Genomic DNA, 27,325 nt, shown 5'->3' on the forward strand with positions numbered 1-27,325 from the left:
ATTAGGTTCCAGTAGCATTGGGTTAACTCACCATATCCAAGGGTAAATGTTTTCCCATAGCACAACTGTGCAGTAATACTGTTTCAGTTTTGATCGTTTTACACTTTCCCAATGAAAAATCAGTCCTGTTGGGGCTTTTCAACCATGTCTAAATAAAATAAAATCAATCAATCACTGTTTATGTTGACACTCTCTTCCAGGATATCGTATCAATTCTAGAGGATCAGCTGAGACCTCTAGTCCAGGCCGAGTTGTCTGTGCTTGTAGATGTGCTACATAGGCCGGAGCTCCTCTTCCCAATGGGTACTGAAGCCAGACAGAAATGCGAGAGCGGAGGCTTCATCAGCAAGTAAGCTTAAATTCCATTGCAGTTTGTTAAATTCTATACAGAGCCCCCTGGAAAACAATATTATTAATGGGTTTACCCAGTTTTATGATGCAAATAAATAGGTTAATAAATAAATAAAAAGATAGATAGATAGATGGATGGATGGATGGATGGATGGATGGACGGACAGGTGGACAGACAGACAGATGGACAGACAGACAGATAGATAGACAGACAGATAGATAGATAGATTGATAGATATATAGATACATACATAGATAGATAGATACATAGATAGATAGATAGATACATAGATAGATAGATAGATAGATAGATGGATGGATGGATGGATGGATGGATTGATGATGGATGGATGGATGGATGGATCACACCTACAAATAAAAAATCAAATTGTTTGTGTTGGCTTACACTCTGACAGGTTGATAAAGCACACTGAGAAGTTGTTAGAGGAAAACGAAGAGAAGCTTTGTATCAAGGTACTACAAACGTTGAAAGAGATGATGACCGTTGACATCAACTATGGAGAAAAGGTCAGTAGGGGTCAAAGTTCATAGGGTCAGGTTGCATCTTTAATATGCAAGAAACTGCAAAATTCTCCTGGAAGTACTATTAGATACAAATAATGGAAAAATCCTCATTTTTGCAGGTTATATGAATCCGAATTTTTCTTTGGAGTATGCAAAGATTGAGAAAGGATGACTATATTACTTTATACATTTGGTTTGTATTTCTTCATATTAAAGATGACACATGACCTTTGGTTCAATATCCACATTTTTACTCATTCCTTTTCATCAAATATAAAAAAAATCAAGTATTAAATCAAAGTATTTGTACTGAAAAGATTACAAGCAATATTTAGAACTTACATCATACCTCTTTATTTACTTTCAGGAGGAAGGGGTGCAAATTGAAAAAAAAAACTGCTATTGAGCAACATAAATTTCAAATGTAGAAAGATTATTCTGCTATTAAATTATATACATGCATTGTAGATAATTTATTTGGGGTTTTGCCAGCTTTCCATAGTTAAAATTGACCCATTCAATCACAGTTCATTGTAAAAATTCCTTTGAAAGTGCATTCTATCTGTATACATAGTGGTCATTCAGAACTTCAAAATACAGTCATGCAATCATTGGCAAAATAGAGATAGATTGGGAAAGAGATGAATAAGGAAAATGGGTGATATTATTCATATGATTCTTCTACTTGTAATTATCTTATAGTTTTTAATGTATGCATTGTAGAGAATAAAATTGTTCCAAATCAAGCAGTACTATACATTTTCTGTATTTTGTCTCCTCTTCTCATAAAATCAAATAGTTTTTGTCAAGGGAATAGTGCATTAGATACAAAAATGAGTTTCATAAAATCAGTTTTACAGCTTTGATGCTGTAGGTACATGTATTAAGTTATTAAACTAAGAAAATAATTCATAACTTTGCATCAATTTGAATTAGAATTAAAATAACATTTACATTGCAGAGTTTAATAGTCAATAGATATTTTTCTTCCTTAAGTTCTCTCGTATTTGTTCTCAGGTACATTCATCTACGTGTGTACACACTGTATGTGAACCCACAATTACCAACCTGTCTTTATTTTTTTGAGTGTCTACCTCTACTCTCTATAACCTTCACTTTATGCTTATGTCTCGTTACATGATCTTTTTTTGTCTGCGTCTATAAAAACTGCTCATTCACTTTTATACGCAAAATTCCACCATGCAAAGACCTTTGACGAACCGCCACCCAACTTGACCAAAAAGCAACAAGAAGACGCGTCCCGGGTAAGATTAAATGGTTGATGTACAGGGAATGGTACTTTAAAACCAAACGCTAGCCATTCATTCATGGGGCTATTTTTTCCATCTAATTTGGTCCATTTGTTTCCTAAGCCAGCATGAAGCTCTATATTGTCTTGTACTCTGTCAGTGTCTTAGAAGTAAGCCTCTGCTTTTTCTTTGATGTGATTTTTTTTCTTACGATCCTCATCAACGCTTGTATTTATTTATTCTTTTTGTGGTAGATAATGATGCTCAAGGTTCTAGGGCTTGTGATTGGTCCGTGCTTTAGCTTTAGCTTTAGCGATGTCAATTACTTTGTGCATAAATATTTGCGTAATGTACATTTCTCCTGCATTCTTCTTTATCATTGTTTTGTTTTCATTGCAGAAGAGAAAAAGTAGTAGTGGTTCGCAGCCCGATGTATGTATGGTAGGAATGGAGATATAGGGAGTTCTAATGTAGTGTATAGTCATGTAACCATGGTTACCGTAGTATAGCGTGCCCGTATACATCATGCCTGAGCAGTTTATTATGAATTCACTTTTTGAATGATCATAGTCAAAGCAATTCACATTACATATATAATGACACACACTGATATAGTTGTGCACCTTCACTATTTTAACAGAAAAATCTATGTTTTTTCGTTAAAAAAACACACATTTTTTTTTTGGTATATGTACGCCTGCATTGGCAATCGAAGGGGTTTACCCTTTGACAAAAGGGAAAGATTCTTTGTTACCACTTACCACTGCTTCTCTGCTTTGTAGTTGTCATTGCACACTTGGGGCCCGTAACACAAAGCTTAGCAATGACCGTAGAACATGTTTCTATGGTTGACTGCATTCACTACAATGTACAATTAATCATGAAAATCAAGCATACAATTAGTTTCTAACCTTTGTGTTTGGTGACTTGGATGCAAGAAGGGAGCCTAACCTACAGAAACCGAATTGAAAATAGAATCAAGATTGTTTTCATGAAGCATTTGTTTGAAATGACAAAGTAAGCAATTATTTAAAGCAAAGTGGAGGACAGAGGGTCGTGTGTTCGAATCCCACTGTGGTCTTGCGTCTTTTGGCAAGGCGTTAATCTACACTTTGCCACTCTTGACCCAGGTGCTAAATGGGTACCCGGTAGGATGTGAAAGTCATTGTAGCTTGTCCAGTACTGTGTGCGCCTCACCGGCAGCTGACTGGAATACTCCCCAGGGAGTGGAGGATGTGCACATATTGTGTGCGGGAATAACTGATTGAATCCGATGAGGGGGTAATAATATATCTGTAAAGCGCTTAGACACGTTGTTCCAATGTATTAAGCGCTAAATAAAAGCAGATTACTATTATTATTATCTGAGGTTGCTTCAAACACTGATTTCATGAGAATGTCCCTACAATCAGAGTTAATAGTCAGCATATCTTGGTAGATCTAGATCTGGTACATTTGCATAAACATAAAGTTCTGAAAAATCATGTAGCACCAGCTTTAAATGATCATGCTGAAGATCAGAAAAGCACATTTGAGGAAATGCATTATTATTGTCTGTAAAAACTGATATTCAGATAACAAGATTCTTGTACTGATACGTATCTTAGCTCAAACTTTTTAATTGCATATTTCTTGTGAAGGTTTATGAATTTCATAAGAGCTAGGTCACCATCATGTGAAATGGATTACATAATCTAAGCTCTTACAAATTAAACTATTTTTTTTAACTTGTAGTTTGGAGTGAAAAACAGTTTGTTTTTGTATCAAATACAAGTGTTGCAAGGTATAAGTAGTATTTTGGTTCATTTATTAATTGCTTTTGATTATTCACCAACCCTATCTGAATACACTTTGGTTTTACTTTTTGTTGAAGAACAATTTTGATAACAATGATGATACAATGCAGATATAAAGTGATGGACAGTGTCAAAAGGAATTTTTAAATGAAATATTAAAATTTTAGAACTCAGTGGATTTTTTGAAATGCAATATTCATCTAAATTTATATCTAAAGTTGTTTCAAACGTGGAGAATGAAATTATGGTACTTTATGCCTTTGGCCTTTTATTGGCTAATTAGCTTAATAGGTAGTATACATCAAGTATGGTATACTGCATATGCCACATAGCCTGTGCAGCACAATATCCAAGTGAAGGATTGACCTTTTTAATTTGGATTAATTCCACTCTTTACGGCTTCCTCCCGATATAGGGACTAGATATTTTGTGACTTGAGAGCACATTTCCAAACAGAAGGATTGACCTTTAACCTTTTATTGTAGATGGCTTCCTCATTTTATAGGCATTTGATTCTGACTTAAAAGCAAATTTCTGAATAATGGTTTTGACCTTTGACCTTGGATTCCTGCCATTACAAGCACTTGTTATCGCCCAAGTTAAGAGCACTGTTCCTATATTGTAGATGGCTTCCCCATTATAGGCAGTTGTTCTCACATATCTTGAGAGCACATTTCTAAATATAGTTTTGACCTTTGACCTTGGATTCCTCCCATTATAGGCACTTGTTATCACCCAACTTGAGAACACATTTCCAAATAAAAGTTTTACCTTTGACCTTTCCTATTGTAAATTGCTTCCCCCATTTATAGGCACTTGATATCACCCAACTTGTGAGCACATTTACAAATTAAGGTTTGACCTTTGAACTTTGATTTATCCAATTGTAGATGACTTCCTCCCATTTTAAGCACTTGATATAGTGACACAGTTTGTCCTCTGACCTTTGATTAATCCCATTGTAGATGGCTTCCTCCAATAATGCACTTGATCTCACCCAACTTGAGAGCACATTTCAAAGTGAAGGTTTGACCTTTGACCTTGGATTGCTCCCATTATAGGCACTTGTGATTTTGACCTTTAAACTTTGATTTATTCCATTGTAGATGGGCTCCTCCCATTATAGGCACTTGATATCACCCAACTTGAGAGCACATTTCCTAATGAAGGTTTGACCTTTGGATGATGAAATTGATATGAATGTAGCATTGTATCAAGGCATTTCATCCCTTAGTGCAAAGTTGTATCCTACTTTGATTTATTATGAATGAGAATGTCTTGCATGCTATTGACTAACTTGAAATAGGTATCCAGGCAATTTATGCTGAAATTTATAAGTGGGACTCTGAGTTTTCATGTATCCATTTCTAAACAAGAGGGTTTTGTTGGACATTCTCATTAAACAAAATATTCTTCACTATTAAGAATGAGGACTGTGAGAAAGAATAATTTCTTAAAGTCAAGAGAAATTTGTTTCATTCAGTGATCTTATTCTGATATTTTATATAAAACTATCCATTAGCATGTCATTTGACCATTTTTAGCATGTTAGTCTTTACTGTCTTCAATTACGTTCGCTTTGTCTTTATTGATATTATGAGTGTATCATGAAATGAATTAAGGTTGTTTAAAAAGTAACCCAAAGACTGATCAGATGAATGACTTGCTTTTGCATGTATCAATAGCATGAGTTTTATTTTGTTTTGAGAATGCCCAGGATATATAAAATGTTTGTGTGGTAATAACAAGTACATACTGTACATGTACATAATCAGATTTTGACAATCAGGACAGTTTTTTTTTTAGTTGCGTGTAATGGTTTTACGGTACACCATGTATTCTTTTGTGGGCATATGTTGGTCTAGCCTTTGAACAAGTCCTTGCATGCTACCTGTCCAACCAATAGGGTATGGAAAATAGAATAGGGCACAGTGCGTTAACAGGGGTGATGGCTGGACCGCGCCAAGGCTGTTGCTAGCTTACAGGGCTCATATATTTGCATTATGTATGAGGGGAAATGATCACTTTGATGGACAGTGCAATGCGACTGCAAGAAGTCCATCCCTCCAAACTCTGGACAGTTTCACCAGGAGATGCCGATGGAACTTGTGTGCAAGTTGCACTTGCAGCAGTGTCTGTGGCCGTGCGCTTGAAGTCCTTGCAGAGAGGAATTGCTTGAAAAATGGCAGATTTGCCATAACCCACAGGAAGATTGACAAAAAAAACATTGTCTCCTTTCAAAACTGATCTTACAGCTTCAGTTTGCAAATCATTCAAATGTGGCAAATTCAACCTTTCAGCCGCATTTGCCAGGCTTTTGGAAATAATATCTTTGCCGGCAGCCATGATTGCGGGCATAATGAAAACGAATCACTATCGATCAAAGCTCTAATCATGAATATTCATGAATTCTCTTGAATCGTATTCTCTGATTGATTCAATGGATAAGAAACTGTGGTTTGCCTGGCTTTCTCAGTGAGCTCCATCTGCTTTGCATCTCATTATCTAACGATTTGGTAGTGGAAGTATAAAACAGAGCAAAAGAAATAAATTACAACAACCACTTAGGTTTATAGTATAGGCCTCGACGCTGGCGGCATGGGATGCTTTGTACGTGCATTCAGACGCATTTTGGGAATTTTCAGTGCAGAGTGCCTTGGCTAAAGGCTAATTTTGGTCCTGAGAAGGACCACCCTAACTTGACGTATTGACAAGTGTGTTCTTGTCATCTTCAGTAGAATGTTCTTTCCAACAAGAACACACTTGTTGAAACGTCGATTTTCAGGACCAACATATGCCCGCGAATGAATACATGGTGTACAGTGAAACCACTTAACTCATCTTTTGCCATGGAAACTTTCAGAAGCTACATCTTTTAGTTGCATTTAAACTCCACTCTTTTGCATCGTGTAACTGGGACTGATTAACTGGTACAGATTAGTCAGCATCAAAGAAGATTGTTTTCTCAAATTGATTATGGGGAGGGCATCTTGCATTATGGCATGCTCGTCAGTAGTTTTGTTAAGTAATTTTTTTCTTATGTTTCATTTGATGTATGCATTACAAACACATGTACAATATACATAATTGTGACAATTTTTGGGAAAAGATTGAAAGTTCTTTGGGAGTTATAGATTTTACTTCCTATATATCATTTCATTCCCAAGAGAGCATTTCATGAAGTTTATTGTCTTGAATTTTCCACCAACAAATTGTTACAAAGTACTGAAATCCTTGCATCTGATTGGCAGAAAGAAAGTTTAGCACCATGTTATAAAATGCTTTAGGTTTAATGATAATAATGAACCTACAACTAGTATACCTCTCTTTCCAGTTCATTTTTGTCTCATATTTGTGTTAGATATACTGTTTTTATTTTCTTGAAAATTAGATACGTAGTTTGTAATATATTCGGATGAACCATTAATGTTTGATACCAGAAATAGTTGTTGATGCTTTGTCCATTGTGATGTTTTATAGACAAATATATAAGTAAAGTAAGTATCTATTTCATGCAGATGTATTTGATCATTTTGAAAATGTATTGAAATTTAGTTGATTTATTAGCATTTTCAGATACAATAGAAGTGCTTCTCATTGTTATTAGTGAGAAGGATATTGCACATAAAGACATCATTCCACCCACACCATAAAAAAATGCAGTAATTTATGTCTGAAGAATGACAATATTTTGGTTTGTAGATTTGCAGCTAATCATAACGATTTTGCAAATATTGCAGTAGCCGATATACTTTAATGATGTTTTTTTCTCACTTTCATGCTACTTAAGCCCAAATATCACAACGGCTGTTTCAAATCCGTGGTTTGAAAATTGGTTTATGCAGATTTCAGTGATTGATTAATGAGCCAAATGTTTAATTTAATCAATTAACACAAACAATGGACTCATTAGTTTAAAACACTGGACCTATTAATGTTGTAACCTTAGAAGTAAGCGTAAATTCAACACACTTTGGTAAAAAAACATGCATTCATTATTGAACGCTTTCTTATATCCCTCGATTAAGCATAAGTAATGTAATCTGCAAAAACCATGGTTTTAAACCACTGATTCCAAACCCCCTTTGTGAATCGGGGCCTTAACATTGGATCCACTGGGCACTAATCATAAGGCCATGGCCGTAAGCTTGTGAAACCACCCCTTTGCTGTCTTGTAGTATTTAATGTGGACCTCATGACAAATTGAAGATTTTTTTTAATGTGTAAAGTATGTGCTCAAATGGCTATTATAAATAAGAGAAAAACTTTACCAAGAGAGGGTGCTTGATTTAAATAAATCCTAATGGATGAAATAATTCCTTATTTAATTTCTAATGAGTAAAAAAAAATGTCTGATATGCTTAGGCAATATTGCAGTGTTTGATGATACTCTAGTACATATAGTCCACATTACTGACCCTTTATTACCAATTTAAAGCTTTAGACAGGTTGTAAGTATATGGGGGTATGGTATTCTGACGGCTTTTAGTATCACAAAAAGTTTATCCATAAGATATCAATCAGACACAGCATCTTTCACATGCACTGTAAATGTACCATTTGGTAGATGGCACAAAATGCACTGCAAGTTGTCTTGAAAGGTTGTTGCTTAAAGTAAGTCTTGGTTTTGCCTTGCTGAAAAAGTAAGTTTGTACATGTGATGTTTAGTGTCATGCATATGTTTTATTACCGTATCATGCAATGTCATTTTATTTGTTCTCAACTATTTATCCATGTTTTCTACTGATAGATTAGATGGTTGTATTAGTCTTTTCCTTAATTCAATTTATCAGTGATAATTATAATATTTGAATAGATATAGGGGGAATTTTATGAGAATATATGGGAATTTATAGTAGAATTCAAATTAAAAGCTTTCACTCATTCATTGGTTAGTAATGCGATAAAAAGCCCTTAACCATTATCATTTTTTTCTTCACATTTCTGCAAGATTAAGAGAAAATATATATAACTGATAAGTGCACATGGTTTAACCTACCACTTTCAAATCAGTTGCATTCAAACTTGCTGTTAAACTTGCAGTTAACCATTGGAGACTGAATGATTTTGCACATGTTTTCCAGACTCCAGCACGGATATACATGTTTTCAGACTCAGTCTGGCAATTGACATAGACTACACAACTTAGGAGTACCAGTTATATAAAAACGTGTCGTGCATTAGTCTAGCATCAAGACTAGGGACCCCAGTTCCACGTATTCTGAAATGCCAATTCTGAGTTCTAAGATGATTTGTAAATCACATTCTGTATTCCTTGGTGTCAAGTATAGAACAGTTAACTGGAGTGGTCTGAAATTCATTATAATGAATGATTCTTACTATGCAAATAGTTGCACATGCTTCATTACTGAACACTCATTAATTTGAAAGAATCAGCAAATACTGTACAAGTTCTTATGATCTCTGAAATCAAAGGATATACAAGAATCTTTGTAGCCATCGTTTTTAGAGTTACAAGAAGTCGCTTTTCTCTAAATGAACGAAAGTGATCAATTTATAAAAGGATACTTATGTACACAAATGTTGTTTTAAAAGGTAGATAAGTTACGGAAATTAGTTTGTTCCTGTGCACAATGGATAATTAAATATAGTATTCTAATGGCTTTTGAAATTTTGCTTACTTTAATCTCACAATTAGTTGTTTTTATTGAGCAAATCATTTGGTAGATATGATCAGAATGAACACAAAACATCCAAATAAGAAAACAAACTAAACATAACCAGCAATAGTTCTGTATTTGGTTGCTTGAGGCTTGTGTTCATGCCATAGAAGATATGGTGGGGGGGGGGGTTAGTGGCTCTTTTATTTTTTTTAAATCACAAGCAACCTGATTTAATATCTGTATGTTCATACTTGTAGTTTTGCATTTATATGGTGCTTTTTCATTCAAAAATGCTTACAGCACTTTACAGTATAACATAACAATGAATAATTCTAATCTCCAAGTATTTAGGATATATAAAGTAGGTGTTACAGAGAGGATAAATGGAATTTTAGCTTGTTTATGAATAATTTTATGGATGGACACAAGCAGATGTTGCTGGGAAGAATATTCCAAATAGTAGGACCAGCGAAACTTTAATTAACACAAGATATCTTATCTTTGACCATTCCACAGGGTGAGAACCTGCGGCAGTCGCTTCTCTACCGCTATTACGGCAAGTCGCATCCCCACTACTCCCGGGACGCCGAGTCCACCCACCATCACCACCACCACCACAGGATGTCCACCGTGGTCAGCCCAGGTAACCCCGGCAACATGATGCTGAGTAGGGCCGAGCTGACCCTTGCTCAGGTCCAGAACCAGCTGGACCAACAGGGCGCATCCATCCTGGTGATAGACCTGGTGACAAAGAACAGTAGTAACAGGGTGTTCCAGGAGAGTGTGGAACTGGGGATAGCTCTTCTGGAAGGCGGCAATCCCAACATCCAGGTATAGACTTGATCTTTCTTTTGTTTGTTTGTGAAATCTTTGTGTGTCACTTCTATATGTTACAGTTGAAAATCATTTGCTGATGATATTTTTCCATTCTTTGGCTTGACACTCTGGTTGAATTATTCTTTAAAAAGTTAGGATTTTAAATGCCTTTTCTTTCATTTCTTGCAGCCTTTCTACATTTACAAGAGACCTTTGATTCTCATGTTACATGCAATGAATTATAATTGAGGTACATGTAGTTGGTTCTTTAACCAGTGTACTGTTTTTTAAAAATTGGGTTAATATTATGATGATATTTAACATGTAAAATGGTTAGGTATGTCAAGACTTCAATATCTGCTTCCTTTGTTCATGTCTTGAAACATTCCTCCCTCGCAGAAATCCATCATCAAGCATCTCTCGTCGACGGACAAAAAATCAGAGCGTTTCTTCAAGGTGTTCTACGACAGGATGCGAGATGCCCAGGCAGAGATCAAAGCAACAGTAACGGTAAACACAGGGGAAGGCATCGCTGGCAAAGCAGCTGATGAAAAGGAGAACGGAGGAGGAGGAGGCGGAGGGAGTAAAGAGACTTCTCTTGGAGGCCATGCAAGGCGGAGTAAGTTGTACTGTCCCTCTTTTTATTATTTTATTTTGACATTTGTGGCAGTCTAGGGAAAGCTTCTATTGATGAACAAAATCATAGTTGTGACAAATAGGTTATTCAGGGTTCGAATCAGTTATTGGTATTTCAGCAATCATGGAGGGAATGGGAGGTTATCAACACTGTAAAATGTGTTTGATTGCAATACTTGTGCTATGCATATTCAGCCAATGAATACTCTGTAATGACACATTGTTCATTCAAGTAAATGTTATTGTGACTGTCTTTGTAGTTATCAAGTTATGCCTAAATCAGTTGAGCTATTCTAAGAAATTTTAATGACCAGAATGAATCTTGAGTTATTTAATCGACTTTTGGTGTTGGTATGACTACAGTACGCATGCACAACGGTTCTATCAGCGACGACCTAAAGGAGCAACTGGTGGATGCTGCACTGCACACCAGCAAGGCTTTCTCTGCCCTTAGGAAGGGGCGGGACGATGACCTCGGAGAAAGGGGCGGCATCGGGATGGCCAACATGGATGCCTTGGGTCAGATCGAAAAGAACAAGGATGACGAGAAGGGGCTGATGAGTCCGGAGGTCACCATCATGGAACCGATCCTCAGGTTCCTGCAGCTAATGTGTGAAAACCACAATAGAGATCTTCAGGTGAGGAGGTTGAGAAAGATGGTGGTGGTGATGATGATGGTGATGATGATGATGATGATGATGATGATGATGATGATGATGATGATGATGATGATGATGTTGGTGATGAGGACAATGATGATGTTGATGATGATGATGTTGATGGTGGTGATGATGGTGTATCAAATATCCCTCACTTTTTGCAAAGTACCCCCCCCCCCCCTCTAAACACACTGCAATAATCATTACACTTTGCTTGCTATCTTCAGAACTTCTTGAGACACCAGAACAGCAAGACCAACTACAACCTTGTGAGTGAGACTCTGCAGTTCCTGGACTGTATCTGTGGAAGCACCACTGGAGGATTAGGACTGCTAGGATTATACATCAATGAGAAGAATGTCACCCTCATCAATCAGACTTTGGAAAGTCTTACTGAATACTGCCAAGGACCTTGCCATGATAACCAGGTCTGTTTTTTTTCTTTGCCATTTGAATGCTAATATTATTTGTAGTTTTGAAATAAGGAAACTTGATTTGATAATTTATTTTTTTGGTCATTTGAGTGCTAAAACTGTTTGTAGTTTAGTTTAAAAAAAGAAGGGAATCTTGATTTAATGAAATTATCACAATAAAAGAAAACTATTTTATTATGAAAAAAAAGAATAAATTCATTTCATTTCATACTTCAAATTTTTGCAATGTTTTTTTTTCACAAAATATCCTTGACTTTCTACTTCTGTTTATAATTAATAATACCAATAATCTGCTACTATAAAGCTCTTAATACACAGGAGTGACATTTGTAATCACTTTACGGTTATATTATTACCCCAGTCATCAGATCTTGACATGTCCATATACAATGCATGCACTTTGTCCATTCTCTAGGGAGCATTCCAACAAGAATTTTAACTCAATTGCTGCGAGGTATACTATATAGGCTTCCGCATCTTACTATGGCTACATATGAAGTCAAAGCTAAATTTATAATATGAAATTTCCATGATTTTTCTTATGTGGTATGAATAAGATAAAACCATTATCATTCACATTGATATCTGATTATTTTTTTTTTATTTCCTATTTTCACTCTAGAACTGTATTGCCAACCATGAATCAAACGGGCTTGACATCATCACTGCTCTCATCCTAAATGACATCAATCCACTCGGCAAGAACCGTATGGATCTTGTTCTCAAACTCAAGGTATGGTCTGTGTGGAATAGTTGACTACCATGGGGCCTGTTTCATGAAAATCGTTATAATCGCAAATTTGCAATAACTGTTAAAAGCTACTGAAATTATTCAATATGATTGGGTGATGGTAAATTTGTTATAGAAACTGTAGGCCTACATTTATTGTCCATTTTGTTTTTATTATATAACAAGTCTTTATTGAAATAGGACTTAGGAAATAATTGGATGTTGAAGCCCGTCTTTAGCTATGTTAACCCCCCCCCTCTTATGTGTCTGTCACTATTCTGATTAATTTCTAGTTTATGGCCCGAATTCACAAAGGTGGTTTTGAAAACCCACCGTTGAGTCCATGGTTTATGCAGATTTCTTGTGTAAATTACGCTTAATTTAGCGCTTATCGGGCGTGTATGTAAGAAATGTCCAATGCTGATGCGCGCTTTTGTCACAGTGTGCCAAATTGATGCCTGTAACCATGGTTAAATACGCTATTTTATTCATGAATCCACTGTTTGAAGAGTGGACTCATGAATAAAAACAGTGGACTCATGAATAAGATTTAACCATGGTAACAGGCGTCAATTTGGCGCACTGTGACAAAAGCGCGCATTAGCATTGGACATTTCTTATATACGCCCCCGATACGCGCTAAATTAAGTGTAATTTATACAGGAAATCTACATAAACCATGGACTCAACCATGGGGTTTCAAAACCACCTTTGTGAATTCGGGCCTATGTGTCCTAAAACAGATGTGTGTGAAGAGGTCAATAGAACTAACTGGCCACTTGAAAGGTTTCAGTCAATCATTTTATTTGAATCTTTATATTATCCCAGTCACTGAATTCTGACTGATTCGGCTCCTTTTTTATGAGATCTCTCAACTCCAATGATGATTGATTAATGTAGGTTTTTTCCATTAAATTCTTGAATTTGATCAGAATAATGCATCTAAACTTCTACTGGCCATCATGGAGAGCAGGCATGACAGTGAGAATGCAGAGAGGATCCTTCTCAATCTAAGCCCCAAACAGCTGGTAAGCAACTGTGGCTCGTGTTCATATCATGGCTTTGAATGGGATGTGAGAGGTACTCCACGAGCCAGTGCCAATATTGCATATATCAGGGATGAGTGCAATACTGGCCCCAATGTGTGGAAAATTTCTGGTATGCCGTGACATAAAGCCATGCAAAATAATTCTTATGATCCATTTCCCTAAATCTTATGATTGAGCAAATTAATGATAATAATGATAAACAGTTCTTGTATAGCGCATATTACGATTATGAATAATGTCTCTATGTGCTTCCAAATGATTTGGATATGTGTAGCTTGGCAGCCGTAATTACTAAGATTACAGCGCACACGCATTTCAAGGAATAAATACCTGCCAGGTACCCATTCATCTCACCTGGGTTTAGTGCAGCACAATGTGGATACAGTTCTTGCCGAAGGAAATTACGCCATGGCTGGGATTCGAACCCATGACCCTCTGTTTCAAAGTCCAGAGACTAATCCACTGGGCCACAACGCTCCACTTAATTAAGTCATTTATAACAATCATGTAATATGTTCTTGTTTCCACTTGACCACAGAAATGAGATTTACACGTAACTCTTTATGACATCACATAGGATCATTGCGCATTGCATTGAATTGCTTATTACATGCATTGTTTATTTCGCCCATTTGCAAATGTGCATTGTAACGTGCAATATGGTACCATATTGAATAGCAAATTTGGTACTTGAACCCATGTTATCTTCTTCAGATTAACGAGTCCACAGTTTATGTTGATTAATTTACATAAAAAAGGGGACTAGGTAATATTGTTACCCTAGCAACATCCATCAATTCAGCACACTATGATAAAAACATGCTTTCATTATTGGATGCTCTGTCAATGTAGGTGCTAAACTTAGCACAATCACTGCATGAAATATGGCATAAATCTTGGATTTAAACTACGGATTTTAAAACACCTTTGTGAATTCGGGCCTATGAGAGTTGACTTTTGTTTTTGTTGTACTAGGTTGAGGTGATCAAACAAGCCTACCAGCAGGAAGACATAGAGGTGGACGAGGACGAAGAGATCGGTGGCGATGACGAGGAGGAGGCTATATCACCACGAGAAGTTGGTCATAACATCTACATCCTGGCTCACCAGGTTTGAAATAATATTAATGATAATTAGTATGGTAATAATGACAAAAATGATAATGAAACAAGTATGATTATAACAGTAATATTCCAATATGATTCTACTGGGAAGTATGGTATGTGGTAATAATTGATGTTACTGACCACATTTAAACATTGACACATGGATCATTGACATTATTTGACTACAAGTGGTTGATATCAGTGTGAAAAAAGTAGACTTTGTTTCAACCATCTTACTTGTTACAATTGTTTCTGAAAAGTGCAATTAAAATAAAATGTAAGTTTGTGCTAAAATGTGACAATGTTTTTCTTTCAGCTTTCCCAACACAACAAGGAATTACAAGCCATGTTAAAGCCAGCTAATCCTGCAGACTTCAGTGAGAAGGCATTAGAGTATTATGCAGGCCATACTGCTCAAATTGAGGTATGCTACATTCTATATATCATATTATATAGCCTTTAGATTAATAAACACATACACCACAGACTTAAACAGATCATATTAATGAAAGTGTAAGATGTACACAGTATCTAGCATCTAAACATTGTGTTATATGAAAATAACACCATCTTCAACATCATCATCAACATCACCACCATCAACGTCATCAACACCATCATCTTTATCATCATCATCACCATCATTTTCATAATCAGTGTTCAGAATCTTTTGTCCCACATTGTTATGTTGGACATGTCATTTCCTCAGTAGCAGTTTTCCAAGCTATTCTGATTATGGGATACATATGAATGGTATAATTATGCGTATGAAATAGAATAAAAAGATTTTTCTGAATTATTGAAGTCCAAACCCATGTCTTATCTAATCTTGTATATTTTTTAATGTAGATTGTACGTCAGGACCGCACTCTGGAGCGGATCGTGTTCCCTGTCCCTCCGGTGTGTGAGTACTTAACAAATGAAACCAAGACCAAGGTCTTTGTGACCGCAGAGAGGGACGAACAGGGTAGCAAGGTGGCGGACTTCTTTGATCGAACAGACGACATGTTCATGGAGATGCAGTGGCAAAAGAAACTCAGAGGTTAGTATGTAAATAATGTTCTTCATTGAGGGCATTAGTGAGAACTATAGCCCAAGGTACCTTATGAACAGTTGTAATATGCCCAAGGTATAGCCAAAGATATTACAAGGGGAAGATCGGACACTTCGGCGATTTTTTGCAACTCTCTATTAATGCTCATGGGGAAGGGCGCCCACTGGCGTTGAATAAGTAAACCTCTGCACATCGGCACGCGACTGCATGAAACCATGGATCCTCCATAATGATTCATATTGGGAAAATGAGAGGGGATTTTGGAGAGGGCTCAAGGATGGCGCATGGGAATAATTCCACCTCTTATTACCCAGAAACCTCTGAAATATATTCCCCATATACCCATTCACCTCACCTGGGTTGAGTGCAGCACAATGTGGATAAATTTCTTGTTGGAGGAAATTACGCCTGGCTGGGATTCGAACCCGTGGCCCTCTGTTTCAAAGTCAGAAGACTACCAGTAATTCATTGGCCCACAACACTCCACACAATATTATGTGGATATTAGAAAAATTACAATTATCTGATGCTATCAGATAGTCATTTGATAAAGCCCCTTTTTCTTTCAGTAGTGTGCGCTGTGCTCATACTTCTCAATGTTGGCCACTAGAAATCATTAAAGCAACGTATGAATGTTGCATTTCATTAATATTTGTATTTTATTTTTATATTTTTTCATTTGCCTGACAGCTAAACCATTCTTATCCTTAGCAAGTAACAACATGACGAGATGGAGCTACATGTGTTTCACTCTGCATATTGTAATGAACATCATTGTAGCTTTCTTCTATCCATTCAAAGACGGTACATTAGGTAAGTAAATCAGTATTTTACACTCATTGTTTGCCACCTGTAGCATTGCTCCATCATCCATGATTATAAACCTCTCACAAAAAGTTCTGCAACTCATGTTTACAGATATCTTTTTTTTACTGAACTATGAAGAATTAAATTGGTATCATTGGAAAGGTGCCATCTGCTGTGATTTTTGCTTGGTCAGCCTCCCCCCTCCCTCCCCACATTCTCAAAACCATTCTGTAAACCCTGCTTGATACCATGGTCCTGTGTGGTGCATCAAATATCGTAATGAGGAGTTTCGTTTTTCTCCCTCCAGATTTTGACCCTCGTCTGTCCAGACTGGTATGGACGGTGATGTTCCTGTCTCTAGCTACCATTCTAGCCCTACCTAAGCCATCGGGAATCAGGACGTTTGTTATAGCAACGGTGCTACAGATGATCCTTCTTGTAGGGGTCATACCTACTCTCAGGTTCCTGGGCATTCTTAATGTACGTTAAAACCTCAAATATGGATTAATGAAAGAATGAAAGAACAAAATGATGGATGAATGAAGGAATAGTTGATTGATTTAATGAATGGATGGACGGGATGATTGATTGAATGGGTGGATAGATTAATGGATGCATATAAAGTTTGGTGGATGGATGGATAAGTGGATGGGCGGATAGATAGATAGACAGACAGACAGACAGATAGATAGATAGATGCATAGGTGGATGGATGGATGGATAGTTTAAATGGACAGATGGACAAGTAATTGATTCAATGGATTGGTGGTTCGATGGATGGATCAATCAATCAATGTGTGGATGGATAGAAAGAGGAATTAATGAATGGAAGAATGAATGACTACTGACTGACTATTGACTGACTAATTGAATGAATGAATGAATTATACAATGACTGAATGAATGAATTGCAATATAAATCAATTAGACAACGTATGAATTTTTTAAATCAATCAGTCAAATTAGCAAAGAATTGAAATGAATGGATAGATGATTGAATGAGATCATGAGTTCATCAATCAATCAATAATTTGACTAATAAATCAATTGAATAATTTGTTACAGTGTTAGTAGAGCATTTTGAGTGTTAGAGTTTAGAATCATAGTTTACATATTTTGAAAAGGTAGCCATACTCTGAATGTTTTACATAATGATCAGTTATGACTAATACTAGTAGTTGATTTCAAACATGAATCTGGATTTGCATCTGCCCTGTCCTTTTTTCCCCAGATCACAACCAAAATAGTATTTATTATGAGTTTCTTTGGCAACCGCGGCCTGATGAACAAGCGGTTTCGCAATGTAATCACGAATCCTGAGGTGCTCTATCACTTTCTTTATGTGGGTATGTGTGCGTTGGGTATAGCAGTCAACCCTCTCTTCTACAGCGTGTTGGTAAGTACGTGGGACTACACAATCATATACTTATCCATCTTTCATATTGTGTCACTAAGACCATTAAATACTGTGTTTATTTTGAAACATGTCACTGGGCATTTTCACGGTAACTGACGTTACACGGCACAATTTTACACACTTTTCATTGTGTGTATCATTATCTCTAAAACAACAAATGATGGGAGTTTACTCTTTAAGCAAACTCCCATCATTTATTGTTTCAGAGATAATCATACACACGATGAAAATTGTGCCGTGGAACGTCAGTTACCGTGAAAATGCCCATAAAGGCAAGTCCATCCCCCAAATGTTGATTTTTTTATATGTACATGTTAGGAATTTTCTATATTTTACATCCAAATTTAATTAAATTTTTTCAGTGTTATAATTAAGAAAGTTAGGGCAAAATTTTGATACATTCTTTGTATGTTCAATTTGATCAATTGTAGATGTTAGATGTAGTATATCAAGAGGAGACGCTTCATAACGTCATCAACTCTGTGACACGTAATTGGAGGTCCATTGCCTATACCACGCTACTGGCCCTTATCTTGGTCTATCTCTTCTCGATCGTCGGGTATCTCAACTTCCGGGACGACTTTGTTATTACCGTTACCCCACCACAGCACAATGCAAGTGAGTTTATGATCCCATCTCATGTTTCTTACATATCCTTTCAATATTATAATATTTGTTGTCAGATTTCAAGGGACATCACACCTACATGTTTTAGTCGGCATATGCAGATGTACTGTAGGTGTGGCAAGCCGTTTTCTCCTTAATCAGCGATTTCTTTATATCATATACGGTGTTCAAGTAATGACAATTAACCTTGGTTTTACTGGCTTTCTCGTGAAGTCAGTGTTTCATCAACTATTCGTTTATTTTTTAAGCATTTCATTATTGATATCCAGGATAGCAACACAAATTATCAAGAATTTCTTTTCTTTTCATGAGGATATCTTTATTTTATTTCTTGTTAACAAAGGCAAATGATTTTTAAGAAATTCGATTAAGAAAATGACTTGCCATAGACTAAGTATGTTGGCATATGCTGGCTGAAATGTTTGGGTGTTACTGCCCCATTACTGTTAGATTGCTTTCATGTTGAAACTACAATTAATGAATAGAATCACATTTTTATTTTCCTTTGAATTGGCGAAAGGCATTCATTTTTGCACCAACATAGACTTAACTTTATCATTTTATCTCTATTCTATACTAAAATTCAATTTAATTTTAATTTCATGCTCTATTTTGTTCTTCCTTTAGTATTTTTTTTAGTTTCCCCTCTCAACTTTTATGTTGATGATTATATGTCTTATGTTAAGATGTATTCAAAATGTTTGAGGGTCAAATGTGTTTATCTCATCTTGTTTCTTGCTCGATGTATATATATTATACATGTTTAATTTATCTCATCTCTCTTACTGTATTAAGAAGTATATAACTTCAGGCCATTCTGTATATATCTTCTCCTTTAAAGTATATATGATATTTAATGTAATGTTTTCTGTTGAAGTATATTCTATATTTACATCATCCTAGGCACTATTCTATATATGTGCTGCATTATATTGTTATATGCACTCATCATCCATGTACTTTGTTCACAAATCTCAAAGTTCTAGCTTCAATCTGAGTCCTGTAACATAACGCATAGCGATTGATCATTGGGATGATTTTGTAATTGATCTTACGCAGTGCTCAATGTAATCAGTCGTAGAAATCAGCCCAACAGTCAATCGCTAGGTTTTATGTTACAAAGCCCATGACCCTGTCATACAAAGATGTGCAATAAATTCGAATCAAACTCAAATTTTGATTGATCTAAAAGTCCTATCATGTAACTTCACAAATTTATATGTATCACAATTTGAGTTTGATTAAAATGACTTGTAACTCTTTGTGTCACTGGGCCCTGGACTCCCCAATCCTGTCTTCTCTAAATTCTCTGACAAACACATTTATAAACAGGGGACTTTCTGTTCTCAACCCCTGCCAACATTATTCTTATGCTTCTCCCATTCCCCACCCCAGCCTCCCGTGTTATCCCACCATCTGTCCCCACATCCCCACCTTCCATGCAAGACCCTGGTCCTTTCTGTGTTGCAGGAGGTGGGATTAACTGCAGCAGCCAGAGTGAGAAACCTAACATCTACACTAAGCCAGAAGGTGAGATCCTGGGTCCCTGTCTTACAAAGAATCACAATTGGATTTCCATATAGTTTAAGATAATCAGATCAGTTGTAATTCCTTGTAAAACCGGGCCATGAGCTTCATTGTAACTCTTCCTTATAGAGTACCCAGTTTTCCTATAGGGAAAAAAAAGAAGTAATTCACTGATTAAAATATTGGACAATTACATATTTAACTTGATATCACTGAAAAAATGCAATTTTATAGGACAACAAAATTTACTTGCGAGTAATCCACTGAAAGTTATGAAAATCAAAGCAAAATGTAAAAAATGCATATTAAGTGAAAAATCTGGCAATCGAATCTGTCTACAGTGTTTAGCATGTGTTTTTCAAACTTCATCTTTATGGATTCCAAGATTTTCACTATTTATAATTAACTTTATCTTATATTTTGTTCATGTTACAAAAGAACACAGAATGTGATGTTTAAAACACCAAAGAATGTCGAAAATCTTGGGATTGGAATTTCACAAAAAAGGAAAACTGGGATCTCTTCTCTTTTTTGTCAATATTACAGTTATATACACTTGGTTTTTGTAAATCATTTCAAAAGCACTAACTGATTTCCCTTTTTTTCACTCACTACTGAGATATATTTGTTTCCATCCTTGTTGGTCATATACCTGTTATCCTGCCATGACTTCTTAAAACTGTAGATCATGACTTCCTCTCTGGTATTGCAAAATTATGTGCATTCTCTGATTAATGTTCACCCTTCTCAGTATTGTAGACTTAGAATATCTGTATATATGAATGAATGTATTTTGGAGATTTGAATTTGCCAAATGTTCTGCTGTTGCATTTAGTATTGATTTTGTGTGTAAGTTTCGTTTCATTAAGACTGAATGCTGTCTTTATGAAAACTGGGGATCACTTCTTTAAAAAAGTTACTGCCTATATGAAGAAACGGAAAATCCATATTTGATTTTATAAGCGAAATCTGAAATAGAAATACTCCAAATAATGTTTTGCCCTATTGATCTCGGGCCTGGCAGCCACCTTGCAGCGCCAGATCGATGAGGCTCTATCCCTTAAATTGCTGAACACCAAAGAGGGTAGCAGCAACTCCCATCTTTTAATGTCTTTTGGCTGATGTGGCCTAGGCTTGAACCCTCGATCTCCAGGTTGTGAGACTGACGCTCTACAAATGAACTAACACGTACTGCATATGTATTAAAGTTAGGATTGTTGTAATCAATTAAACACAATTTGACAATTTGATATCAGTGTTCTTTACATTTCTCATAGGCCCATATGAAGCATTGCAAGAAACTTGCAATTAATTGCAAATCTCTTGCGTGTCCCTGTAACAATCATATGCCTTGCAATTAATTGCAAATGCTCCCAAGGGAGTGGAGAAATGCATACTTTGTTTGTGGGCATGCCAAGATATGATGACTGGGGCAACAATATCTGTAAATTTACTTGGAGATGTCATTCCAAGAAAAGCGGAGTATTTGATAAGAGTCATCTTCTTTTCTTCTTGATGAGCAGAGGAAGCTGAGAGTTCAGAGACGGCCATTGCTGTAGAGGATGAAGGAGAAGACGAGAGATTCTGTGATACTCTGATCATGTGCATCATAACAACCCTCAACCATGGGCTCCGGAGTGGAGGAGGTATCGGAGATGTTCTCAGGAGCCCTTCAAATGGGGTAAGTGGACTGGATGTGAATTATAACGATGGCAATGATGATGGTTATGATGATGATGATGATGATAATGATGATGATGTTGATGGTGGTGATTGTGGTGGTGGTAATGATGATGATGTTTATGATGATAATGATGACGATGAAGAAGGAGATGATGATGATGATGAAGAAGGAGATGATGATGATGATGATGATGGTGGTGGTGGTGGTGGTGGTAATGATGATGATGTTTATGATGATGATGATGATGATGAAGAAGGAGATGATGATGATGATGATGATAATGACAAATATGACAACCATTATGATGATGATGAGGAGGAGGATGGTGATAATGATTATCATGACACTGACGATAACAATGATGATGATGGTGATCATCACGATGGTGATTTTGATGATGGTGATGATGGTAAGATAATGATGATTTAGTATGATGAGGATCCCAATTCAGTTGACTGTTTCTGTAAATATGCAATTCTTCTTACAATCAAATATGTTAGTCATACCTAATATATTCTTTTGAAAACAGGAGCGATGGTTTGGTCTGAGGGTGATGTACGATCTCCTCTTTTTCTTCCTCGTCATCATCATCGTCCTCAATCTCATCTTTGGTGTCATCATCGACACGTTTGCCGATCTTAGGAGTGAAAAACAGCAGAAGGATGAAATTCTGCGGAACACCTGCTTCATCTGTGGTGAGTGTGATTTGTTATTAATGAGAAACCCTCATCTTCAAGATTCTATATAAGCAATTCCAAACACCCTTGGTGTTAGTATTTATAATCATGAGGGACTTCATGAAATGATGAAGAATTTCTCCCAGAATACATTTAACATACAATGAACTCTGACAGCAATTCCCAAAGGTTTTTTTTTCACCCTTTTACACTGGTTCAATAAGGTGAATTTAGTTACGGTACATATTTCATAATTCTAAATGTTGCTTCACATTTTTTTACAAGATATTGGACTTGTTAATTTTGATGTGAAACTCAGGGAATAATAGGTGGATAAAGGTATTACTCATTATTTACTGTTGTTTGAAATGTAGTTATGACCTATTTATTATATACACGTCAAATTCCACCAATCTTTATATGCCTGTATATTTTGTACGAATTAGAAAGTTAAATTTTGGTAAATCAGAAATCTGTCTTAATCATTACACCAGACCCTCCCCCCCCCCCCCCCCCTCCTCTTCCTCTCTCTCTCTCTTTACTCTCCTTTGCATAATTCATTACAATACTCGGGGGCCCTGCCTTTGAAAGGTCAATGGCCTCTGCTATTCGCCCATTTTTTTTATTTATCATTTATTCTATTTGTTTTTCAATTATTGAACGTATTTTACAAGATTCTATGATAATGGGAAATTAATGAAATGAAATGGAATGGAAGGAAGGAATGAATGAATGAATAAATGAATTGATTAATGAAATAATTACTAATTAATTGGGTAATTAATTACTTTTTTATGTTTATATCTTTGCCTTTTGTTTTATCAGGACTGAATAGATCATCCTTTGATAATAAATCAGTGACATTTGAAGAGCATATAAAGGAGGAGCATAATATGTGGCACTACATGTACTTCATTGTGTTAGTCAAAGTCAAAAACTCAACAGAATTTACAGGACCAGAGAGTTATGTCTCAGACATGATTAAGGTATGTTGTATTCTGATAAAAGCATAGAATTCCAGTTTAAATTGTAGAGATGAAAAAAAACTAGGATAATAATAAATATATTTACTTTGAAGGGTAAAAGGGATAATCATAAAAATCGGCCCCTCTTTTAAGGCTAAAAAATATTAGTACTAAAAAAATATTTGAAATATTATAAAATATATATGCAAATATCAGCGCTTTGTATTCTCAGACAAAAAAGCACTTTATAAATCTAGCTATTGTTATTATTATTATTAGTGATGTACATATTATATATACAATGTTTATCACTGATAAATAGTGTTTAGAAAAAGAGGAAGAATTGTTGATAAAATCTAGACCTTTGCTAAGGGTCTAATGAAACTGTTTGTAAAGCTGTAGGTGTCTTGAAAATTATCTTGTGTCAGGTTTTGTTGGAACTTGAACTAATGTCCAATATTTAAGGTGCTGAATTAAATGTTTATTGCTAAACCATTTCAATGCAAATTGTATTATTTTGATGCCATTAGTAAATTTTGAAGAAATTGTGAAAAATTTTCCAAGAACTTTGCGATGGTAAAGATTATATGACCATCGTCACAACCATTCATCCAAATTGAGCTGCACTTAACCAAGCTTGTAGCAGCTGCTCGGCTAAAGTCTAGGATCTAATGCTACATTAATAAAGAACATTTTGAAGATCTCTATGAAGAAAATAATATGTTTTACCATTCAGAACTATTATTTAGATAGGACTTTCTTATTCTTTGACAATAGTTTTGCCGTATACTCCTATGGGAAATGAATTTCTTTCCTGTTTAGAATAGTCCCTATATTTCAATCAGAAATGTTTGGGGTCTGCATTATGAGACTACTTACTAAGTAAGTGCTAGGCAGACGAGTACATTTATGATTATTATCATTACTGATTTGTTCCAATACACTTGATTATTTTCTCATTATTTGTAGGAGAAAAACTTGGAGTGGTTCCCAAGGATGAGAGCGATGTCCTTAGCAGCTGATGAAGGGGAGAGTGAACAAAACGAACTGAGGAATCTACATAGTATGTTAGAGAGTACAACTAAATTGGTACAAACCCTCAGTTCTCAACTTGCTGAACTCAAAGACCAGGTAGGTTTTAGATATTTATATTGCGAGATGAAGGGGGAAGGGAGGGGGGGAGGGAAGGAGGGGGGAGGGAGGGGAAACTACATAGTATGTTAGAGAGTACAACCAAATTGGTACAGACACTCAGTTCTCAACTTGCTGAGCTCAAAGACCAGGTAGGTTTTAGATATTTATATTGCGAGATGTAGGGGGAAAGGAGGGGGGGAGGGAAGGAGGGGAAACCACATAGTATGCCAGAGAGTACAACCAAATTGGTACAGACAATCAGTTCTCAACTTGCTGAGTTCAAAGACCAGGTAGGTTTGAAATATATATTTTGCGAGATGTAGGGGGAGAGGAGAGGAGGGGGGGGGGAGGGAAGGGGAAGGAGGGGAAAAACATAGTATGTTAGAGAGTACAACTAAACTGATACAGACACTTGGCTCTCAACTTGCTGAACTGAACTCAAAGACGAGGTAGATTCTGGATGTGTTTGTGTTTCATGATGAAAGGGGAGGGAATGGTTTATAGAGGATAAGGTCATTTTTCGGAATGGATTCAATTATAATAAATTGAAGATTCCACACAATCTATTGCAATGTCTCGCAATGCCAAATGTTACCATTTTGCAGTATTGCAGTATGAAATAAATCTGTAAACTTCATTCAAAATACTGTTTTGTTAGGATATATGCTAATTGCATTAGAGATAACATTACCAATTTTAATCCCCAATATAAGCATTTTTCATTTCGCTGCATATTCAATTTCTGCGTAGAAGGTTGGCACCCTGTTATAACACAATTCATATTCCATGTATCAATGTGCAATGTGTAACCATGTGCTTCACAAAATTAAAGTATTTTCTTTGAAAAATAAATTATGATGATATGATCATTTCACTTTTTTTATTATGAGGAGTTAATATGTGCTGAATATTTATTTTCAACCTTGCACACACCTGCTCTGCCATATACTCATGTTGTATTTTTTTGTTCAATGTATTTTTCTTCAATTCTGCAGATGACTGAGCAGAGGAAACAGAAGCAGAGAATCGGACTTCTCAGTACACCAGCATTACCCTCCATGGGACCTCCGTGAACTTTGACCTCTGACATTTGACCCCACCCTAGAGTATCTTCGAACCCACCCAGTAACCTTACACCTCTATTTGTTACATATTCTCTCTCTTTTTTTGTTACATATAATTTGATTAAAAATCTTGCTACACTGTACATGTTTGAAGTTGACAAACCATTGTGCAAGTTATTTTGTATGGCCTTTACATGTAGTTACAGGTTATACATTGGCCACAGCTTTAAGTCTCAATTTCATGTTGCTTTTGCTTATTTGAATATCGTAAACATGCCATTATACATTACTTCGTTATCCATGTGGGATATGTTTCTGTTTGTGATACACTTAATAGTATTCCCATTTATCTCACTCGCCTCTGTTGATATCATCATCTCTGAATTTGCCATGTGTTTAGTATATTAGAAACCAAACCTTTAAAATATCTCAGGATCTTGTTACAAATAAACGGTAGCCAATCTATAAATCTTAATGAGTTCAGTTTGTTTGATATTTTGTGTCATTGAGAAATAGATTGCCCTTCCATATGGTGCTTGAATATTTATTTAGCTGCATTTTCTATTTGCATACAGACAGCCATTTTAGCTCGGATTGTTTCCCTTATTTTTGTGACCGAGTTTTAAGTATTGACATAGATAGAATAAATCCCATTATATTCGCTTTATATGTTTGCAGAATTAAATTGTTTTGCCATTGTTAGATCTATTCTTTTATACGCAGCACACTTAAACTTATACAGATTTAATGTGTTCTGCAACATAATGTATATTTCCATTAAAATTTGGTTATAGATTTGTTTGTTTTATATTTGTTTAAACAAAAAAAATGGTTTAAATAATGAACTGTTTTGCTTAATTCAGATGAAATTTATGGTTTGATTCAGATTAAGGGTACAGATTCTAATATTAGGAGCAAATATGATTAAAATGTTGTGATCTGTGATTCTGTATATAAGGCATAAATAATTTTCCCTTTCCTTTTTTTCTATTTCACTTTTCTGTGTCTGTTATCAGGGAGTCGGTTTGTCAAGAACACTCACAAGCATTAAAATCAATTATTTTTGCGCATTTATATACAATTATACTACTACCAATGCTGAGGGCCTGAAAGGTCTCTAACTCATATTTTGTACACTTTTTTTTTTTGCTTTTCATGAAATGCTTTTGAAATTATAGTATAGATCAATTTATGTTTGTAATTGGAAACTGAGAATTTTCACTCACACTATTGTTTAATCACATCTATGCACTTCATGGTTAACTGGAAAGAAAAAAAAACATATGTAGTACAAGGTTATATTCAGAATAGACTGAATGAATTTGTACTTGTATGTATATTTATCATAGAAACCATTATAATTTACGATCTCAAGGGGAATTTATGTATGTGA

General features: G+C 35.7%; 1 protein-coding gene across 4 annotated transcripts in view; it reads left to right on the forward strand.

Annotated features, from left to right (window-relative positions):
- The window catches only part of LOC121411438 (inositol 1,4,5-trisphosphate receptor-like), a 121,004-nt gene extending 94,456 nt beyond the window's left edge, over positions 1–26,548 (forward strand). For 2 of the 4 annotated variants that reach the window (XM_041604172.1, XM_041604173.1), the window contains 22 exons: positions 201–349; positions 768–879; positions 5,029–5,091; positions 10,063–10,377; positions 10,762–10,981; positions 11,362–11,636; positions 11,885–12,085; positions 12,714–12,824; positions 13,754–13,849; positions 14,846–14,980; positions 15,293–15,400; positions 15,826–16,018; positions 16,721–16,843; positions 17,145–17,317; positions 18,069–18,233; positions 18,686–18,872; positions 20,277–20,411; positions 21,932–22,089; positions 22,622–22,787; positions 23,595–23,755; positions 24,704–24,865; positions 25,864–26,548. In XM_041604172.1, the coding sequence (XP_041460106.1) occupies positions 201–349; positions 768–879; positions 5,029–5,091; positions 10,063–10,377; positions 10,762–10,981; positions 11,362–11,636; positions 11,885–12,085; positions 12,714–12,824; positions 13,754–13,849; positions 14,846–14,980; positions 15,293–15,400; positions 15,826–16,018; positions 16,721–16,843; positions 17,145–17,317; positions 18,069–18,233; positions 18,686–18,872; positions 20,277–20,411; positions 21,932–22,089; positions 22,622–22,787; positions 23,595–23,755; positions 24,704–24,865; positions 25,864–25,941 (3,486 nt within the window). In that variant the 3' untranslated portion in view covers positions 25,942–26,548. The remainder of the gene's footprint in view (positions 1–200; positions 350–767; positions 880–5,028; positions 5,092–10,062; positions 10,378–10,761; positions 10,982–11,361; positions 11,637–11,884; positions 12,086–12,713; positions 12,825–13,753; positions 13,850–14,845; positions 14,981–15,292; positions 15,401–15,825; positions 16,019–16,720; positions 16,844–17,144; positions 17,318–18,068; positions 18,234–18,685; positions 18,873–20,276; positions 20,412–21,931; positions 22,090–22,621; positions 22,788–23,594; positions 23,756–24,703; positions 24,866–25,863) is intronic. The other 2 variants (XM_041604174.1, XM_041604176.1) reach the window with 1 other exon arrangement.
- Positions 26,549–27,325: the final 777 nt, after the last annotated feature.

This window comes from Lytechinus variegatus, chromosome 3, assembly GCF_018143015.1.
Source record: "Lytechinus variegatus isolate NC3 chromosome 3, Lvar_3.0, whole genome shotgun sequence".
Taxonomy (NCBI): Eukaryota; Metazoa; Echinodermata; class Echinoidea; order Temnopleuroida; family Toxopneustidae; genus Lytechinus; species Lytechinus variegatus.